Consider the following 20850-nt stretch of genomic DNA (forward strand, 5'->3'; position numbering starts at 1 on the left):
ATGTTTAAAAAGAACAAGGAAAACAAAATACCTATAAAAAAATAAAATACTGTTAACTCTTAAAAGTAAATAGTGCCACAAGTGTGACCTGCTTTAGTGGAGGATTACGCTCAAAGTGCTTCCTGTTAAATTTAGTTTTGAAAGTGCTTAATGCCATAATATGCTATGTAAAAAGCATAAAGCTTCAACTTACTCAGTGATCTCCTAATCTTGACTTAATTGAGTGCTTTGCTGTAATTTGTTTACGTTTCACTGTAGAAAAAAACCTGCTGATAATAACTTAAATAAAAGCCTTATTGTTATATTGAAGGAAAGCAATGATAAGCCACTGAGCAAATTATTGTGAGGACTGAAAATATTAATGAGAAAACAAGTGCATAAATATAGATATTATTTACTACAATGTAAAAATAATGCACCGCACTGCATAGGATTAACATTTACAATCCATAATGATAACAGGTCCATAATTGGTTAGGCAAGGACACAATATTTGAAGTTTTGCCTCTGTGCACCACCACAGTGGATTTACCGGTAAATTAAAAAAAAAAAAAATCAACATGTGATTAAAGTGCAGACTTTCAACTTTAATTCATGAGATTTTACAAAAAAATACATTTTATACATAGTTCCTGAATTTAAGAGGTTCAAAAATAACTGGACAATTAAACTGAAAAGCAGTTTCACGATCACATGAGGCCTGTCCTCATGTTATTTCATGACAACTGAAGCAGGCATAATATATGAAATTGTTTCCAAGTGTTGAATTGGCATTGTATAGCTTTTAATTAGAATGTTAATTATGAGGGCCAAAGAGATGTCAGTACAAGTGAGGTAGGCCATCAGACTAAAAGTAGGCAAGTTTATGAGCAGCTAATGCAACAGTCGGGTGCATTATTAAAAAGAAGCAATTCCCAGGCCAATTTTGTAACACCAAAAGGCCTGAAAAACCACAGAAGACAACTAAAATGCACGATGACAGAATTATTTCCTTGGTTAAGAAAAGCAGCTTCATAGCATCTAACCAAGTCAAAAACACTGTCAAGGATGTAGATGTATCATCATGTCAAGGTCTACAATCAAGACCTTACACTCAAAAACATCTAAAAGAGCCTGCACAGGTATAAATAAAAAAAATATCTTTGGACAGATTAAATCAAGGTTAACTTGTACTAGATTAGCAGGAAGAGAAACATATGGCGCTCGTGCTCTGAGATCATGATTTGCGTTATCTGTTCAACATGGTGGAGGCAAGGGTACGTAGGTCACTGATGTTTATTGATGATGTGACTGCTGATAGAAGTGTACAGGGCTATGCTCTCTGCTCAGACTCAGACAAATGCTGCAAAACTGATCAGACAGATTTCAATGCAAATGACTAATGAGTCAAAAAATACTGCAAAAGCAACCCAGGAGTTTCTTAAGGCAAAGAAACAGCATGCTTTTCAGTACATGAAGATAAAACTTAATGCAGAGAGACCTGCAAAAAAGAAAAAAAAAAGCAGCACTTTAAGGCAGCTGCTGTTCTTCCAAGTTCTAAAAACAATCCTCAAAATTGTGTCTGTCCAGTTAATTTTGAGCTTCTGAAAATAGCTTTATTTATTAAACATTTTTATTATTATTATTATTTATTAAACATTTAAACATCTTTAATCCACTGAAGAAAAGAAAGTCTGCACTTCAATCCCATATTGATATTTTGATTCAAAATCCACTGAGGCATTTACTTTGTCCAGCAAATTATGGACCTAACTGTATAGTCTCAAAAGTGGAGCCATATACTAATATTATACTAATAAATACTAACCTATTAGTGTCATGTTGGCCCTGTTGCTGGCCTCGTTAACTGCTATTGCCCTGATGCCAGATAAAATGGCATTTTACCTACGCAGTGGCTAACCTTTAGCTGTTGTGATTTTGGCTGCATAGACTATCATTATAGTTGTTCTGGAGCTGAAAGGCTTTAAAATAGTTCCGTTATTTTGTATAGGAGGTGTAAATGGCAGCAAAAATAAAATAAACACACATAAATATAATGACAGCAACTATCAGCTCATTAAACATTTTTATCATCCCAGAATTTCACGCTTCACTAATTTTGTGTTTAAATGTAATTTATAGTATTTATTAATACTTATCCGTAACACTTGGACATTTTATCATTTTTAAGATGGGAAAATTTTTTACCTTTTTAAATAGTGTTTGAATGTTTCATCTAATGTGTATAATTTTACAATCGTAAGCTTATAGCTGATAGTTTAAAAATATAATTTCCTTATATGTTTTGAGTAACAGCAAAAATTGTGTAAAATGGGAAGGCTATGTCAAAAGTGTCCTTACAGTGCCTAAGAAGATAGCTATTGTACTTGCTGTCCTGGTAGTGATATGTTTTCAGTTTCACTAAGAGTGTTAACAATAAACTAATATAATATGAAGCACATATTATTAATGTACAAAAAGCTGTTGTGGTTATATTTTGGATATAAAATGAGCTGAAAACTTAAATCCAGAAGAGTTGCAAGTGTTCACTGACAGAGAAAGCCTCTAAGAAAACCTCTTCTGCTTTTACTAGAATCTGTGTTTTCAATTATTATCACCCACAACACTCTACTGTAGTTGTAATGTGAGTAATAGGGATCAAATGACAGGAAGTATGAGTGTGATGCAGCACAATGCAACAGGGCCGTAAGAACCTCTTTGCTTTGAGCATGCTTTTGTTTTGGTTGTGTTTTGTAATTGTTATTTTTATTTCCATGTGTTAACAGTTTATGGCAAAAAAGTCTGTTGACACTTTCACATTATGCTTATATGTTGTTGCTTTTTGGAATCTAAATAAGAGCTTGGATGTACCACTGGAACTACAACTACAGTAATGGGAGGATTTTCGATGAAGTTTTGAAGCCTGGCTGCTGGGATTAGCTCTTACTAATCCATGAGAACATTTGTGAGGCTGGCCAGTCTGGTTGTGTGATACGGGGTTGCTCACAGTCTGTGTTCAAATTAATTAGAGCAGTGTTTGATTGGGGTTTATGTCAGGCCAGTTGCTCAACAAACAAACTGACTTGGTTTAGTGTGTCGTGTTTGGTGTGTGCTGTGCTGAAACAGGAAAAAGCCTTTCCCAACACTTAAAACTAAGTTGGACACTATTTGAAACATATTGGATTGTTTTCCATTCATTTTAACTAAAAGACCAAAAAAAAAAAGCCAAAGCAAAAAAGCAGACAAAAGTGACAAATAAAGTAAGAAAAACCCAACGCTTGAACTGAAAAATACTGACGACATACAAAGTACTCCACTGGCACTCTTCTGGAAGATATTCCCCTAAATGGTGTTTTGATGATCACTATTCAGTGACTCCTTGTGTCCCATATATGGAGGCATTGTCAGTGTGGAAGAGGCCACTCCCATTTATATAGAAATGTTTCATCATAGATTAAAGGTAATCTTAGCTATTGTATTGTTTTGCAGTGTGTTTGCCTTCAAGTACACAAGTGGAACAGAACCTTCCTGCCATCAAAAAGGCCCCAGCAGGATGGAAGAGCCTCTGAATCTCTTACAAGAAGGGTTAACGGTTTGTTTCTCTACACGTCTCTTGTCATTGTTGGTGTTATCAGGACAACATGCCTAGATGGACTAAAAAGCTGCAAGAACAACAAATGATAGAATTGTGGTATCTTTTTAAAAACATATATCCAAAGAAAAAAAACATACAGTGAACTTCAAATATGAGTGGCATTCCCATTTAATTCTACAGTTAATTAACACAGAAAAAGTGCCAACTCATTACTCATGGGAATCACAATTCTTTATTCTCTTAAAAGAAACTAGCCTCACAGTGTCTAACTAATACACCATAACATTAAACAACCCTTTGTCTGTAAGATATGTGCTTATTTTGTAAAATAATGGTTGTCAGTACGAGATAATCTGGAACTACATAGTTTTTGCTCATTTTCCTGGCTGGTCTCTGAGAGGACAGATATGTGGCCACAAGGGTGAGGACTGAAGTCAGAATGGGCTTTCTGTCCATTAAGCACAGCCAATGACCCAATTTTTACCCAAAAGATTACCCAAAATGTCTGTGTCTTCAAAAACTTCTAGAAATGTCTTAGCCGAAGAATATTGCCTTGTCCACATGGTGGCTGAATAGCAAATCCACATAATCTGCCTCTAGAGTTGCACCTTCTGGTCATCATGTGTCCATTTTGTAGCCCTTTGAAACTCAGGAAGTACTGGTAAACAAACTGTCTGAAGATCCCTGATCAGGTCTTGCTCACTTAAAAGTTCAGTACACAGGCAAATAAAGGGATCCAGCTCTCAAATGATAGAAGATAAAAAGTAAAGGACTTTCCACCATTTGTCACAGTAATAAACACTTACGTACAGTGCATACCCTGAATGCCTTACACAGATTTAATAGCTTCAGATAATTTGTAAGACCCATTATATGGAATACTGAAAATTCACTGGCAAGGATCTTTGTATATTTTATATGTAAGAAGGCCATGCTTTTAGAGATTACACGGTAACAATAAAAGGTCTACTCTAATGCTTGTGATTTATCTGTGTAATATTAACTTAGCAGCTAATATTACTACCGTTTCATGAATGAGTGCAATAAAAAAAGACAGCAAGAATGATGACAGGACATGTAGCAAAGGGATGTTTAATGATTTCTTTGGACAATGAAATGCACATGTCCATTGTTGATGTAATACAAATAAGAGAATAAGAAATTTGACAACGCAGTGTTGTGTCAGCATTCCCAGCTCAACTTCGTGTCTTTTTGGATGTTAACTAAAAATTCAAAATGGAGCAGAACAAAATGTCTGGAGTGTCATGCAAAGAACTGACCAGTAGGGGGAGAGCCAGTTCTTGCAACACAAAAAAAAAAAAAAAGAAAAAAAAAAGAAAAAAAGGAAAAAAGAAAAAGTGAGTCAACCTACACTACCTACACTTTTGCATGAGTATGTGCTATGCCCTGTTCCACTTATATACCCTTGGCACTTGAGTTTCCATTTAAGAAACTGGAAACATGGAAACTATTCCAGTCCCATAGCCAAAGTGTCATGAGCTTATACAGAGATGAGGCATAGCATATCTGGAGTGAGCAGATGCAAACACAAACGTTTCTGAGAATGCACACACAGGCAACTGAATTCATGAGCAGATTAAATAATAATAACATTAAATAAAATCCTAATAAGATGAAACTAAAAGGTTGATGATCATTGCCACGTTGGCACAATATGAAATCCCTCGCAGCACCATTTATTATTGTAAATTACATAAATCCACGCATATTTAGATTGATCTCATTTCAGATGAATGTCACAAAAATGTGTCAAATGGCATAAAAAAACCAAAAAACCCCCAAAACAAACATTGTACCACAGTTCTTCGTTTTCAAAAGGGGTGGGAGTTCTAGCTGCTAGAAAGGGGAGTAAGGGAATCGTGATTTCAGAGGAGTCAAACTAACCCCTTTTGTTACATCACCGAACCTTACCAAAAAGTCCTTTTCCTTATAGAAGAACACCATGGAGGCCTGGAGTCCTATGGAATATTTGGCAAAGGCTCCAAGATTTTGGCCCAGAGGCTGTATAATAAATATTCCATCCATAGTGGTTTTTACTGTTGAGCTTAAGTGTTCAACCTGAGATTCTTGTCATTTTAAGGAAAGTTAGTTCATAGAAGAACAAGAAAAAAAAAACAAACATTCATCCTTCATGCTAACAAAGTCCTACTGGAAATGTTGATTAAATAACTTAAGACTGGGTACCTACTGCATTGCTTGTTCTAATGATTTTATTATTGCTATGCTATTCCATTTTCTTTCCAGAAGCAAGATAACCCCCACCCTCACACACAAGTCTGGTTGAATGGGAATGCCATATCAAGTGGTGAATGTCTTGGTCCCCCTACATCGCGTGAGGATGTAGTGAAAGTCAGAATGATTAGGATAACAAAAGGTGGGCAAACTTGATCTGAGGTGAATGGAAAGTGCAGTGATCAAGTCAACATGAGCTGCAAACGCATACATTTCATACATTCCACTTTTTCCTCACTGGCTGGGCGATCCTTCCTCATCTCCCTTACCAAAAACTAACCAAAGTAAGACTTTAAGAATGGGTATCCACAGACTGTGTAATGTGCACTGGTGAAAAGGAGAGGAAGATAAATGGGGAGTGAATGATTGCATCAAGTGCTAATATATCATGACAGTAAATGTACTCGATCTATAAAAAACTACCTTGGTACTGAACACTGACCTCTTTCTAACAAATAATCTGGTATACAACATTTACAAAATGAACATTGTAATAGTGTGATATTTATAATATATATGCTACTGCCTTCCTCTGGTTCTCTGCATTTTAAACCTCTGAGTACACTAACGCCATCTTATAATTCTTACACAGTAAAGCGTACACACCACACCCAACGAGTTGCAGCCAAATACAAAGAGAGAGAACAGGAAGACTCTGTGGACAGTGAGTACACCTGCATGTGTGTCCTGAGTGTGTGTGGATGGTCGCTCAGCTCGTAAACCTGGCAGCCGCAACTTGCCGGTAGACTCAGCAGTGAAGGGAGTTTTTAAGAGAGTAAACTTCTGGGATACCAAGATTCTTCAGCTCACAAGGTACAGGATGTCCTTATCGAAGATACTTGCACATTTAAGACAGTCTTGAAATACTTTAGGAGATAATAATAATTATTAGAATATCAATAATAACAATAATAACAATAGTATTTAACATCTGTCAAGGTTACTTCTGTCCCATGGCAGCAGGTTGGTGATCTGCATTTTTCTTGATTATTTGTGATCCCCACATATCTCCTGTGCTGCTATGAGGGATCGGCCTCTGTGCATCCAATATATATATATATATAGATATATATATTTTGTGTGTGTGTCTCAGATTTGTGTTGTGTCAATGAATGTCTGAAGTGCGTTAGGAATTTTTTGATCGGTGCTGGTTTGCTCTCAGAGGCGGGTCTGTGCCTCGGGGACGTAGATTTCGATGCTGTCAGCACTTTCTGTGGCGGAGTTCTGTCGTACTGATGCCGCGCGCTTTGCTGCCATCAACCTTTTTCTGGCTTCTTGCCGCTGCTTGTCTGCAGCAGAGTCTACGCTCTTGTCCTTCTCTGCTGACAGCCGCGGCTTACTCTGCTTCTTTGGCACAGATGATGGAAGCTGCTTGTTTTCATCCTGAAGAAATTATGTCAAGAGGGGAAAAGAGTGAGATATGGTGTGGCACTAGCAAAACACACTTCCAGTAGTGATGATTAAGTGTCATATGTAGTCCATTAAGCATTTAGGAAATAATTTAAAATCCTCCAGGCTTGCATTTACAACTGAAATTTACACTCATTATTGATCAAGCTGTCAATTAAATTAAAATGTCAGAAAATTCTGAAATATCTTCAACTTCCTTTGGCTTAATGAGCCAACTATCCAAAACACAATGGTATCCAAGTTCTAGCCATTTAAAACCGAGAAAAATTCACACTGCTAAGGAGCTGGCACCAGAGAACATTTAGCAGTTTTACTTGAAAAATTACCCCCCAAAAATATTATGCTGATTAACTTTTGGTTGAATGACTAATTATGACAACTCTACCCATGGCACTAATCTAAAAATCTCAAGTGAAACAAAAATGTAAGGTACCCAACATCACCTTCTTTTCAGGAAGCTGCCAGTTGTTGGCTTTAAGTTGGTAGAGCTCATCAAACTTCATACTGATGTCTTCTATCGAGAGCTGTAGCAGATCCCAGAACCCTGCAAGGTCCTGCGATGTTGGTCGTGGGTTGGCATTTATATTCTAGGGAAAGGAAAGCGAGACAGATGAATGGATTTGGACCAATCAGAGAAAATTAGTCACATCCTTACCCACACAAATACTTCCCGGGCAGCCTGCCTTTAAACAAATAGATGAAAATAAAATACATTTGACGCCAATCAACAATTAGAATATTGCAGTCGGACAAGTGAACAATCGTGTAAGATCGGTGTGAAGTTTGCAATTCTGCTTGAAACTTTCCTAATTAACATAAAATAATGAGATCTCACTTTATTTAGGACAAATAATGGAAAACAAATGATCTTTTACAATTGGGCAACAAAAGTAGGACAGCAAACACACACACACACACACACACACACACTCAACAGGACATAATGAAGCCACTCACCAAGTTCTCATTACAGAGCCCTCTGAACTGCTCAAACTTCTGTGATATGAGGAGCTGAGCACTGCCTACTGCACTGCGGATCGTCCCCAAAACTACAAAGACACAAATATGACAAACCCTTAACAAGCAAAGAAACATTTCCAGTTAGAATAAAAAGACACATTAGAAACAAACTTTGAGTTTTAGAGTTAATACATGAGTCTTTTTGCATGTCTGAGTTCAAGTACATAAAAGGTCAAGACGTGAAGGGGTGTGATGCAATGTGTTTACTAACAATTACCATTTAACCTTGCATGACAGTAAATTATTTTGTTACAAGTATTTTATAAACTCTTTCATAGCGTTGACAACAAAAGATTCTTTATTCAGTCATTTTCAGTCAAGTATTTGCATGTAAATGGAAATTCATAATTCAGGTCCACAGAGAGTAGGAGGAATGATCATCTGAAGGAGCCTACACTGCTCATCTGCTTCTTGCTCATTCATATTTAAGGCACTGCAGAGATTGATCTACTTAAGAGCCTGAGTGGTATTTTGGGACATGAAAAAGTGAAATGAGTCTGCAGTGGCTCTGTTATAGCTAAACTAATGCTTACCCTGCTCCCGTCCTCTCTAATAAGCTGTAGTACTGTGAGTCAATGGCAGTAATGACTCTGTCATGCTTTGTCTTTGTGTCCTTAATCAACAGGGATGAGACCTGACCTAGTGTCCTGTCTGTGAACTTCACTAACAGGCACAGCAACTCAATTCTTCTTGGCAATTAACTGAAAGCATATTTTTTCAATTTTTATACAACTGTGGCTCTTTTTTAAAAATATCTTTCTTTGTAGCACGTTAACATCTAACGTTGAAAGATACTCTTGAAATCAACCTAACATGCTTAGTTTTTTAATAATTTCATTTTAATTTTTCATAACTAGTTGAGGATTCAAGCCAAATGTTCAAAATGTAAAAAATAAGTACCAAGTAAATACTGTGCGTAAACACAGCACTTTCTTACATGTATAAACTGACATTCATCTCACATTCTGTGGGATTTATCTGGCCCTGTTTTGCACTTGAATGACAACAGAGATAGTGCTGATCTGCATGGGTGAGTGAGAGGGAGTAAGAGCGACAGAAGCGATAACACCAGTCTGGAAAAGGTCCAACCCCGATTTGCATGTTGCGTGGGAAAATTAAGACAGATTGCAAAGAGATTTGTGATCTGGCCAACAGACAGGCATACAGCATATGTGGCAAAGGGCAAATGAGATTATTATATCTTATCTGAAAACAGGACACATGACAAAAGTAAAATGGGGCCTATGTAAATGTGCTGATAGCCACCTTATCCATTTCTGTCACTTACCCTCCTCTGAGAGCTTGTTGTCTTTGGTCTCCTGCTCCATCTGCTGACACCATCCCTCCATGCGGCCTGTTTCAGCCTGCAGTAGCTTCAGAAACCAGTTGCCGTCTCTGAGACATGCTGGCGTGCTAGGCTGAACAGCATCTCCCTGGCTGCTGCAGTTTCCAGACTCGAGGCTGGGATCTGGAGGCGGCAACGAGGAGGGGTCTAAAGCTGGGTCGAGAGTCTCTGGGGGTGAGATGGATATCCTGGATGGTGCTGAGTTGTGTTTAAGTGGCTGCTGCTCCATGGCTTTGTCCTGTCCGTTCGGCGCAGTATTCACCGTCTGACTGTTGGCGCAGTTGGTTGTGTTGTTTTCTATGGGTGCGGCATCCTTAGGCTCCTGAGGTTCAGTCTCTGTATTTTGTCTGGAGGCCATGCTGCTGTCCCGGCTGAGACTGCAGACACATGCATAAATATCAGCTTCTGACAAACTTCGACAAAAAAGACAATTAAGTGATGGGGGCAAACATGTTTCACAGTAACAGATCTAGGTCAGTGCATTTGACTGACAAGACTGTGGCAGCTGATTGTGCATTATCATTTACTGCAAAGACTCGGAAAGACAGCATTGAGGATGTGACAGTACAGATATTAGCAACAAATCAGGTATACAACATGAAAGCTTATCAGACAACTGGCTTCACAGATAATGAGCAGGAGAAAAAGAGTGGACTGTCAAACAAATGTGATTACGGGAAATTACAGTGCTCTGCAAAAGTTTAAATGGCCTCTTTCTCACTATGTTCAGCTCACTACAGTCAAAACAAGAGTAAAAATCCATCAATCAGAGCGCTATGCTGCTGCCAGGCTGACTGCTGAATGACCTTAGCCACTCACTGCTGTACAGGCTGCAGATGCATGAGCAACAGAGATGAAATAATGAGACAGTAAGTGCATGCAGTTAGGAAGGGAAAAGTACAAGAGCTACAGCACATTAAAACCAGGCCTGACAGTAGAGTTAAAAAAAACAAACACCACCACCAGAATACTATTGTTTTAAAGCCATTAATATAACTATAGCACATATACTAAACACTAAAACACAAACAGCCTATTTAACATTATCCAACCCTCCCCATCTTGTACTGCTAAAACAGATCTGATGTATAATTAGATGTAAAATTAGAAGATGTAGAAATTAACATCTTCTGTCACAAAATCTATTTTCTTTCTTTACTGTGTTTTACAATTATAATTATACTTCTACATCAGATCTACCTCGTAACTTCAGGTTCCAGTGTAGGAATGAAAGCAATTTCCAGTTACCTCATAAATTAGGACATAAATTTACAGCAGAACTCTAAATCAGGCTTAAGCCTAGAAACACTGCAACATGAGTGTATACTTACGGCCTGCCGTTTTCAACTTGAACTCCAATTGACTGAAACTTAAGAGGTGTAGCCAGTGGCAGGGGTTCTTCTCTTGGAACTGGCAGAAGACAATCCACCTGAAAAATGAACAACACAATATATCAGTGAAATGCAACTCTCTGTTTGTCTGTCTGTCTCTGCTTGATTATATCTCCAGCAACAACAAAAAAAGAAACTTACTTGAATTCCAATAGAGGAAAGTTTCCTCTTGGATGCAGTCGGGGGCTGCTCTAGGGTGGTACCACTGCTTAGGGTGTCATTTTGGGACTGAGTAGATGTGGAAGTGGTACTTGTAGCAACAGTAGTGGTTGTGGTGGTGGTAGGTGGGAGGTCACGGGGGGCTGGAACAGGAGGTATGGAGCCTGCAGATGGTGCTGGGGTTGCAGCAGGGACAGGCGCTGGTGGAGGCTGTGTCCCCTTAGCCAGGCTACCCGTGCGTATGCTACAGAGGCTGTCAGAGGAGTTGCTCCGTCCTGACTGGCTGTTGACCTCACTGCCACGGTCCTGCTGGTCAAGGTATATGTCTTGGGCTGACTCGGTGCTGCTCTGCAATGTCACTGAGATGAGGGGCTTGGAGGTGGTACGGGGAGGGACTGGAGGAGGAGCTTTCCTATTGCTGACTGCTGACAAAAAAAGAACAGAAAAAAAGAAAACAAAAAGAACGAAAACAGAGGGCTTAGAAAGGGAATCCTGCACTTTGTCACATAAGACTACTGAAACAAAGCAAGACTAAGCCAGCCCTAAGCTAGCTGGTGTGTACCAAATGCCAAAACATAAAACTATTAACATGGCTATCTGAAAAACAAACGTGTACCTTGCCCTTATTGCTGCCTCTACTGCAATAAGGCCTCTATTGGGCCGTACTAAAAGCTACCTCTATGCTTACAGTAATGTATTTCTGTTGGTGGTTGTGTTCCATTGACGTCAGCCTGTCTCTGGAGATCTTCCTTTACATGCCACACCTCCACAGGCCTTTTGCTCTGGGGACTGTCAGGCAGACAACTCTGCCTTCTCTAGTGATATTCAGCTCAACAGTTCTAGGTCTTATGGATCCAGGAACTGAGGGTAGCAGCCCATTTTTGAGCTTTTGTTTGTGTTTTCATCCCATTTGAAGTACAGATTAGTCAAATAAATAAAGTTATCTTGTTGTATTTTGCATTTTTTTCCCCAGTCATGCTTGACATGTTTCAGTAAATGTATGAATAGAAAGGAAGCAGGAAAACGGAATACAAAACTTGACTGGCTATCTGTGTGTGTGATGTTTTTCTTTTGTCTCCACAGCATAGCAAAAAGGAATCAAACAATTGTATTTTATTCCCCTCCTCCACTTGCTCTGTTCTTTCAACTACCCTCTTTCATTTGTTCTCAATACAGTCAGCTTTGTTAGACCAATCAGCGACACTGGCCTTGTAAACACTATATCGGCAGCAACATACATAGATACATAGAATTTGGTCCATTTCTTATCATCATTTCCTCCTATGGATTTTTGGCTACTAGTTCTTAATTTTTCAAATCAAACAGGATAGAATGGATCAACTAGAAGAGAGAAACTCCACCGACAACTAGCGTTTTCAATGATGTCTTTTTCATTTTACAAACTCAAATCCAATACTCACCAACAATTACTATTTTATAATTAAGTATTTAGTAAGTAAAAACACTGTTTGTCTTTAGCAGAGCACTTCTTTACATAAAGCTTCATATTCTGGCACTCAGAAACCCATGAACCATGCGCTTACAAATTCTTTCAAGGGAAACTGAAATGAGGCCTGAAAGTGGATTACCACTGAACTAAGACAATCTGACTCAGGGTGAAGGAATGGGAACGGTGCCTCTTTTTCTGTCATCAGTCTGAATGCAGGGTTGTGGTGCATGATACAGAATGAACTACAATACAAAAAAAAAGGGGAAAAAAAGCAAGGAACCAGGAAAAACCACAGGCTTTCTACAAGAAATAAGGGGAAGCATGCTATTTAAACAGTGCGATAATCAGCAACATATGCCTCAAAGAGTTGCAAAATACACAGTAGCAAATGCTTCTGCCCACATACAGCATTTACTGACACACATGATGGATGAAATATTTCTTTAAAATTAGCTGACCGAGTAATTTAAAGCTCACCACTTTGAATCAATAATAAAAATGCAGTATTTATTCTACCCGGTAGTGGTTTCAATTTAAATAGCAACCTAACACCCTGTAATTCTGTAGGCACTGCACTCCCATCATCAGCCTGTGACTCACAGAACCAGTAAAGCCCTTATTAAATGCCACAAACATACACAAACATGTCTGTGGATTGGAATCCACCCTATGTGTCGCTCATGCAGCCCTGGCGAGCAGTGTCAAACTCAGAAACCATGCCTTCGTAGGAGCAAAACAGAACATTTATTATTTCCAAAGAAAGGCACTTCTTGTAGTACTCATAGCTTGGATGCATGAAATTCCCAAAGTTAATTGTGTCGTACTACATACAGAGTCACAGCACATGCCTCAGTTGCATTTGCTGGGTGACTGCACTGGGTCTTAACTGCACACTGCAATAAAATTGATCATAAGCCAAATATCTGTCAACACTTAACCACACATGTGCACTTTTCATTAAATTCAACAATAGCCCAATTTATAAGTAACAACAACAAATAGGTTAATGGGCCTTTACAAACATTCAGTCACAGTGAAGGGGGCTGACTGCAGATTGTTTACACCTCTTGCAAGTGGCATAACCTATTTTGCTATCCTTTGGCAATATGTGATATGACAGTTGCCCTCATGCGCCATACTACAGGGGTAGTGCAGCGAAGCGATGGACGAGGTCTGCGATGCCTGAAACATTGGGTGAGGATCAGCTGATAGCCTGATGATGGTTTATCTTTGCTTCCAGAATTTCAGCCAGTGTATGACAAACCAAGAGCCCCTCCAAGTCTAAAAAGCCCTACTGTTCCTATTATCTGTTTTACACATGTAAAAAACAAACAAACAAAAAAAGCTAAAGTAGAAGTTTAAAGAATGCTATAGACTGTTACTTTTTGTTCAAACTAGAAGTTGGACGTAAACTCATAAATGGCCTCCTAAATATCTCAAACTTTGGAACGTGTGCACCTATGAAAAAAAACAAAAAGTAAGCACGAAGCTCTGTGTGGCCAAACTTAGTGCTATGAGAGCGGCGACAGGGAACAAAAACAATAAAACCGCTGGATGGTTAGCTAAACAATGAGCTGAAACTCATAAGTGTCATAAAAACTAGGGGAGTTGCACATTTTACTTACATTTCTCTGTAGATTCATGACGCCAGAAATATATTTCAAGCTGTTTTCAATATTGCATCGAATACATTGTTATAGTAAAACTAATTTTTCATTTAATAGTAGTTTCGATGTACCCACTTTGAAGAGCTTAAAAGCTCAAACATTTCATCTAATGTCTTACTTTTATTATTTCCTATTCTTAGTCTAGCTATTTGAGACATTAAAAGCCACAAAGCTAACAGAATTCAGAAAGCCCATTGCCAGTTTGAAAGGTTATATGGACAGCAGGAGTCTTCAAATCACTTATTTGAGGTGCTCTCTCTTACTCAGAAAACAATTTAGATCAATTCCAATGCTGTCAACACCACTATGATCATCAAACAATTCTTAAATTGCTTCCCTTATGAGAGCTATGCAGTCTCTGACCCATAATATGCTCTGGCTCCATCAGCAGGTCTGTCTGAGTGCTATCAGATGACCACTAATGGGTCCTGAACACCAGCCTAAAACATCCATGTATATGACTGACTATTTTCATAGCTTTGTACGGATACCATTAGAACTGTTTTTTTTTTTTTTTAAATTTACTTTCTTATTTCAATTGAAGATATCTGGTGTGCCAGTTTGGGATTTAAGTTGTGATCACAGCTGATCTCATTTTGAGTTCTGACTTACAGTCTGATGTGTCAATTAGGCTGCTGCAGAGTGAACTTCAAGGGGAGACACTGTGCTTTAACATTAGTTTCTACTGAAGCACCAAGTTCGGTGTACATAAAAGCAACGCACACACCAACCCTCACAAACAATATTGTAGCCTATTGTGAATAAACCTTTCGGGACATGAGCCAAGTATCATGAAAAGAGGTGGAGGCTCTGTCCAAGATTAGCCAGTGTTACTGCACAACAGACAGACAGACTGTGGGAGTCACAGACTGAAAGATTAGAACAGGACACATGCTGAGCATGACTTCTGACAAATAAAAAACAAAACACTGTGCACACATACAGGAAGGCATTTAGAGATTCAAATAAAATGAATTAATTCAAATAAAATAACCATTAAATGCTAAATGGAGCATCTGACCAAAACCAATTACATGTAAGCTGGAAATTAGTTTGAGTTTTATAATACATTTGAATTAGGCATGGGGTATCTGTTGAAATTATGGATATATTTACACGAGGGATTCTGCATCAAAAGGATCTTAGACGTCACAAAAGAGGAGGATATTTGAGTTTGAGTGTGTCTAGGATTAAACCTGTTATTGTTTGAGGTACTCTTTGGAGGCGTGTCAGAGTTTTTAGTTAAACATTACCATAGCAGGATAACAAAGGAATTTCAAATGTTATTTAGAAAGAGAAAGCCTTGGACTCCTTAGACTTTTAAGGTCACAGCAGGTTACTATAATGTTCATGAAAACCAACACTTGGAGTGAAGCCAGTCACCAACAGTTGATCTTTTCCTGCACAGTAGAGCTGAATACAGCCTACTGTAAGGTTTTCATGCAAATTTTAGTTTTTGTATATATTTAAATGACAGGTTGGTTTGCGCTGTAATTTTGCTGGTTTCTACAGCTCCATTATGTGACATGTATTAATTTTGTTACCACAGTTTTAAGAATCGGGTATGGATTACATAGTGCTTTTCCACAACTCTTTAAGAAACAAGGGCAACAGGCTTAAAGGTGTCAGTGAAGACACAGTAAATCACTGGGTAGGGCAGGCAGACTTCATGGGAGAAAACTATCTATTGAGAAGGAAAGGAGGACAGGCAGCCAGCCATTAAACAGACAAAGCTTACATACTGATAGGAAAAGGAAAAGTGCTTACACAAAACACAGATCAACAGACTGCAACATCAAACCAAAAGTACATTATGAAAACAAACAGCTATGGGTTCATTAATACTACAGTTACATGTTCTTCATTATTCTGTCTAGTATTATAACATTAAATGTTTCATATAATTGTCTACAGACAAAAACATGTCCAACTGTCCTACTACTGGAGATCATTTTCTACTGAATTGTCTGACATCTTTAAGGCCATCTGTGGTTCTACATCTGACCTGTTGGAGTAGGTCAACAGTCTGGGTTGGAAGCTAATCAGTTAAATCAAGGACACATGCCACAAGTCTCTGAGGCTACGTCCACACGTACCCGGGTATTTTTGAAAACGCAGATTTTTCTATGCGTTTGCACCTTTCGTCCACACGTAAACGGTGTTTTCAGTCACTGAAAACGGAGATTTCTAAAAACGCCTGCCAGGGTGGATATTTTCGAAAACTCCGTTTTTGCATTTACGTGTGGACGAGAAAAACGGCGAAAACGCAGCGTCAAAGGTGTGCGCCTTTTTTGACGTCACACTGTGCGCCACGTTATTGTTTCGGTGAAATGAATTTCTACAATACTGTTAATTGTACTCTCTGCAGTGTTTAAATCCTTACATATACGCACACAGTTACTGTCCCTCCACACATACGACTCGGTTCTGCTTCTATGCCCCATCTTTGTTTACTATTTCCTACCGAGGCTTCTAGACTTCTGATTGGCCAACATTTCTACACGGTTAGGAATATATCGCCACCTGTTGTTTTGGCATGTTCCTAGCAGCGTTTTCCTTCATTTCTGCGTTTACGTGTGGACGGTAGTGCTGGGCGATATGACGATATATATCGTGTGGACGATAGAAAAGTGTCTATCGTGCCATTTGTCTTCTATCGTTTCTAACCCGAATTTTACAAATTATTAGATAAAATATATCATTAACCCTTTACAAACTGTCGGAGCAGGCACACTCCGTTTTTCTTAACTATTTTTAAATCCCTGTAGAACTGTAACCACATAAGGTAGCGCAATAATGTTTTTTTTGCATATGAAGCCGTAGGAGTTGTACTTACATGTTATTCCATTAGCTTGCCCTAGGTCACGGTTTTCTTCCACATATAGCTTTGCAAAAATTACATAAAAAGCACTTCCAGCAACAAAAACATAATATTCCAGACTTGCAGCAACAAAAACATAATATTCCAGACTTCCAGCAACAAAAACATAATATTCCAGACTTCCAGCAACAAAAACATAATATTCCAGACTTGCAGCAACAAAAACATAATATTCCAGAAACAGGCTTTGCCTATCCGATCAGCTATTCATAACACTTCCTATGTCTGCGCGAACAATCGCATGTCTGCCATTACCTGTCCGAAACCGGAAGTGACGTCATTTTCGCGGAAAATGTAGTTTTTTAAGCTTCAAAGCCTATGTTGGTGTTTTTAAAAGTTATGTTTGACTTTATGCTCTTCTGTATCGTTTCTGGGATGCTTAGAAGTCAAATTACACTGTTGGAAATAGTTTATTTTGATGCATATACTGTGTATTTGCAAATTTCCATTTATTTATTTTCATTTTTCCTGTAGTATATAGAACTTTGTGTATCTCAAAAATAAAACTATGAAGACACTCAAAATAAATTTCTCGTGGTTGGAAACTATTTTGTGCAACTTTTTTGTATTTACAGTTTTGAGGGATAAGACTCTTAAATTTCTCTAACTAAAAATATATGTAAAAAAAAAAAAAAAGATTTTCAATTTTTTGTAGTTTATTGCAGTTTTTTGCAATTTATGTAGTTACTATGGACTTAATGCATACATATTATTAAAATTTGGGCTATAACGGTTGTATTGATGTATAGCATCTTGAAATGCTCCCACAAATGGCGCTACAACATGTAAAATGTAAAGACAGGCTCTGGCGGACTTGGTTCTATGGTAGGTCTTAAAGGGTTAAATAGCCAATATTAGTGTTGTCTTCTCACTATACATACTCTTAACTTTATGTAAGAGAAAATAAAGTATAAAACAATGATATTTTTCACAAAGAAACTCTGTCTTGTGGTTTTGCAACATGGTGCTGCTTTACGTGCACCCGGATTTGCGACATGCTTTACAGTAACTCAAAACAAAGACTGCACCCTTTCCACTCGCTGTTTAAAGACTGCATACTTTCCAGATGACCACAGGTCAGGTGGTATATCGTGATATATATCGTTATCGTGATATAAAATAATTCATATCGTGATAAATATTTTTTCCATATCGCCCAGCACTAGTGGACGGGATTATTTTTTTTAAACGAAAACGGAAAATCTCCGTTTTCAAAAATACCCGTGTACGTGTGGACGTAGCCAGAGATGAGCGCTTTCACAACTCCATAATTTTCACTGCAAAATACAGCACTCTCTTTCAAACTAATAATGACCAATTAAAAACACTGGGTGACACATGAGTGAAGTGGGCCCCTTAGAAATATATTAAACAACCTGAGGTTGATTTGTTTTTCTACACAGAAACACATACATGATTGTCAGTGTCAGTAAATATAGACTAAATTTAGGTCATCAAATTCCGATTGAAAAATCAGACCAACATTACACCCAAGTATACAGTAGAGATATTTTTATTGTCAATTTACAGTCAGTCAATAAGCTATAAGAAAAGTGTATCAAATGCCAACAATACCATGAGTTTGCCTGTATTTTCACACTCAAATACTGAATACTGAGTTTATTATAAACAGAACAGAAAAGCCAGCAAATATTAATATCTGCTACATGAAACTTTATTATTCTTGAAAAAGACAATGATTATTTATTGAAAAGATTCTCCTGATCACCTCAACTACTCATTTAAACTCCAAATATACCAAAAGCAAAGCACACAACTAAAATGTGTCTCAATGTAATACACAAAATATGTCTATCAGCACGCAAAATACAATATAAAGTTAAAATCAACTGTATTTTTTATGAGCTGGTAATTTTGGATTGAACAAAAGTATTTCAACCAATGCGAAAGCAGTTCTCAGATAAATGCATTCCATTAGAGCAGGAAATGGGACTGGCCTTTACTGTAATGTCCAACTGTGTTAACAAATAACTCCACATTCATCATTAGAAAGCCCGTCTGCTGCTGACCTTATTGAGAAGCTACACTTGCTTCGCCATTCAGTCAAGAGATTACCTCATCAATGAGTGTGAGAGGAAGAGTGTGTAATACTGTGGAGAATGACTCATAGTCTGTCCATGATAAAACACAGCCACACCAAGTCTTGTTTAATGTAGTTCTGGATACAGTGAACACACCTTTTTTTCTGAAGCTTCAAAGCCACCGAGTTTAATTACACCTGGTCACATGTTAAGCAGGATTTAAGTTTTTACTTTCTAACTTTACAATGGTAGAGTCAATTTAAACACTAAGGTACTGTTACTGTGTTTCGCTCTAATGTTACAGTGCTTTGTGTGCACATCCTATTTGTTTCAGGGGTCCTAAAAAAAAGCCTAAGCAGAAGTGTCCGATCTGCAAAGTACTACTGAGTGCAGGAAGCTGATAAATTATTGACTGTGCCCCAGGTCTTGAATGAAAAAAGATGGCCCTTTGGACCAAATATAGCCACTTGTGCCAGGTGAGATAAAATCATTTCAAGAAGCTGGATTGTCCAGACAATTACTTGTTCCTTTGACACCACATGCCGTCTAGAAAATAAATATACCGGTACCATTACAAGTGGAGTCGACTTAAAAATTACCTAGTTTCTGTCAACAAAACAACACTTTGAGCTTTAGTACAGCACTCACTTTCTGACCTATGGGGAAACATTTTAAAGTAGACTAATATGATTGTACAAGTGGGTTCAGATAAACGTGAATCATAGCTTTCTTCGTGCCTCTGGACACACATCACTGTCACATGCCCGGGATAAGGGAGAGCCGTTACCTCATCTAACAGCTAATGTTAATCCAAAAGACCACCGGGGAGATAAATTAAATACCCAATGAGCTCAATTTAAAGCACACTGAACCGCTGAGCTTCTTTATCGTTTTAATTAACGATCTGTGACAGTGGATTACGACTTACAACCGTCTCTAATAAAAACTTATTTGGAAATATAAGATCGCTCACCCACACAACCCACTAGCCACTGTTAGCTAATAAACGGGCTGGTTAGCCAAACTAAGCCCGCGCCGGGATGTCCCTAACGGGCTGGTGACGGCTCGGCTACCGTTAGCCTTTGCTGCTAGTCAGTCCAAGGCTTGCCGCGGCGTGCTATCACACAGGGTATTTAACGTTGTGTAATGCTACCCGGAGGCGCTGTATAGTTGATATCAGCGGGGCAACAAAGAGATGGCTTTTCACTCTAAAAACAGGCAGCCAACATTGCTGCTCCTTGCCTCGCTCAAACAGCTTGTATTAGGGTTTCATCCTCTTTCTTCATCCACGTTAGCTAGCTAGTTAACCTACCACACCATTAGCTTACGTTAGCTTGCTGTTGCTAGCGTAGCAAACAGCAGCTGACTGTCAGAACCGTAACGCTCAACCGGGAAAAAGGTGACAAAGACCTTACTGTTAGTGGTGGACTCGGAGAAATCCTTATTTTCTGTTCATTCATGAACGGCGGACGAGATGGACACGGGTGTAGTGCCTGGGAGACACACAACGAACACTGTGAAGAAAAGATTTGTAGTACACGCCCTTGACGACGAGGATTGGAGTCCACGTTTTCTCCGTAACCGATTTCTCTAAACGATTGGACAGAGCCGGACCTCGAACTAATCGAACACGAAGGTGATTGGTTTATGTCTGGGTA

The 20850-nt window shown here is 38.4% G+C and overlaps 1 protein-coding gene across 4 annotated transcripts in view; it reads right to left on the reverse strand.

Moving 5' to 3' along the window:
* Positions 1-4650: 4650 nt before the first annotated feature.
* dlgap4a (discs, large (Drosophila) homolog-associated protein 4a) overlaps positions 4651-20850 on the reverse strand; it is a 98701-nt gene continuing 82501 nt past the window's right edge. For 3 of the 4 annotated variants that reach the window (XM_025901627.1, XM_005448613.4, XM_025901628.1), the window contains 6 exons: positions 11135-11577; positions 10934-11031; positions 9546-9979; positions 8195-8286; positions 7681-7824; positions 4651-7210 (listed from right to left, as the gene is read on the reverse strand). In XM_025901627.1, coding sequence (XP_025757412.1) covers positions 6986-7210; positions 7681-7824; positions 8195-8286; positions 9546-9979; positions 10934-11031; positions 11135-11577 — 1436 coding nt within the window. In that variant the 3' untranslated portion in view covers positions 4651-6985. The remainder of the gene's footprint in view (positions 7211-7680; positions 7825-8194; positions 8287-9545; positions 9980-10933; positions 11032-11134; positions 11578-20850) is intronic. The other variant, XM_025901626.1, reaches the window with a different exon arrangement.

This window comes from Oreochromis niloticus, linkage group LG20, assembly GCF_001858045.2.
Source record: "Oreochromis niloticus isolate F11D_XX linkage group LG20, O_niloticus_UMD_NMBU, whole genome shotgun sequence".
NCBI lineage: Eukaryota > Metazoa > Chordata > Actinopteri > Cichliformes > Cichlidae > Oreochromis > Oreochromis niloticus.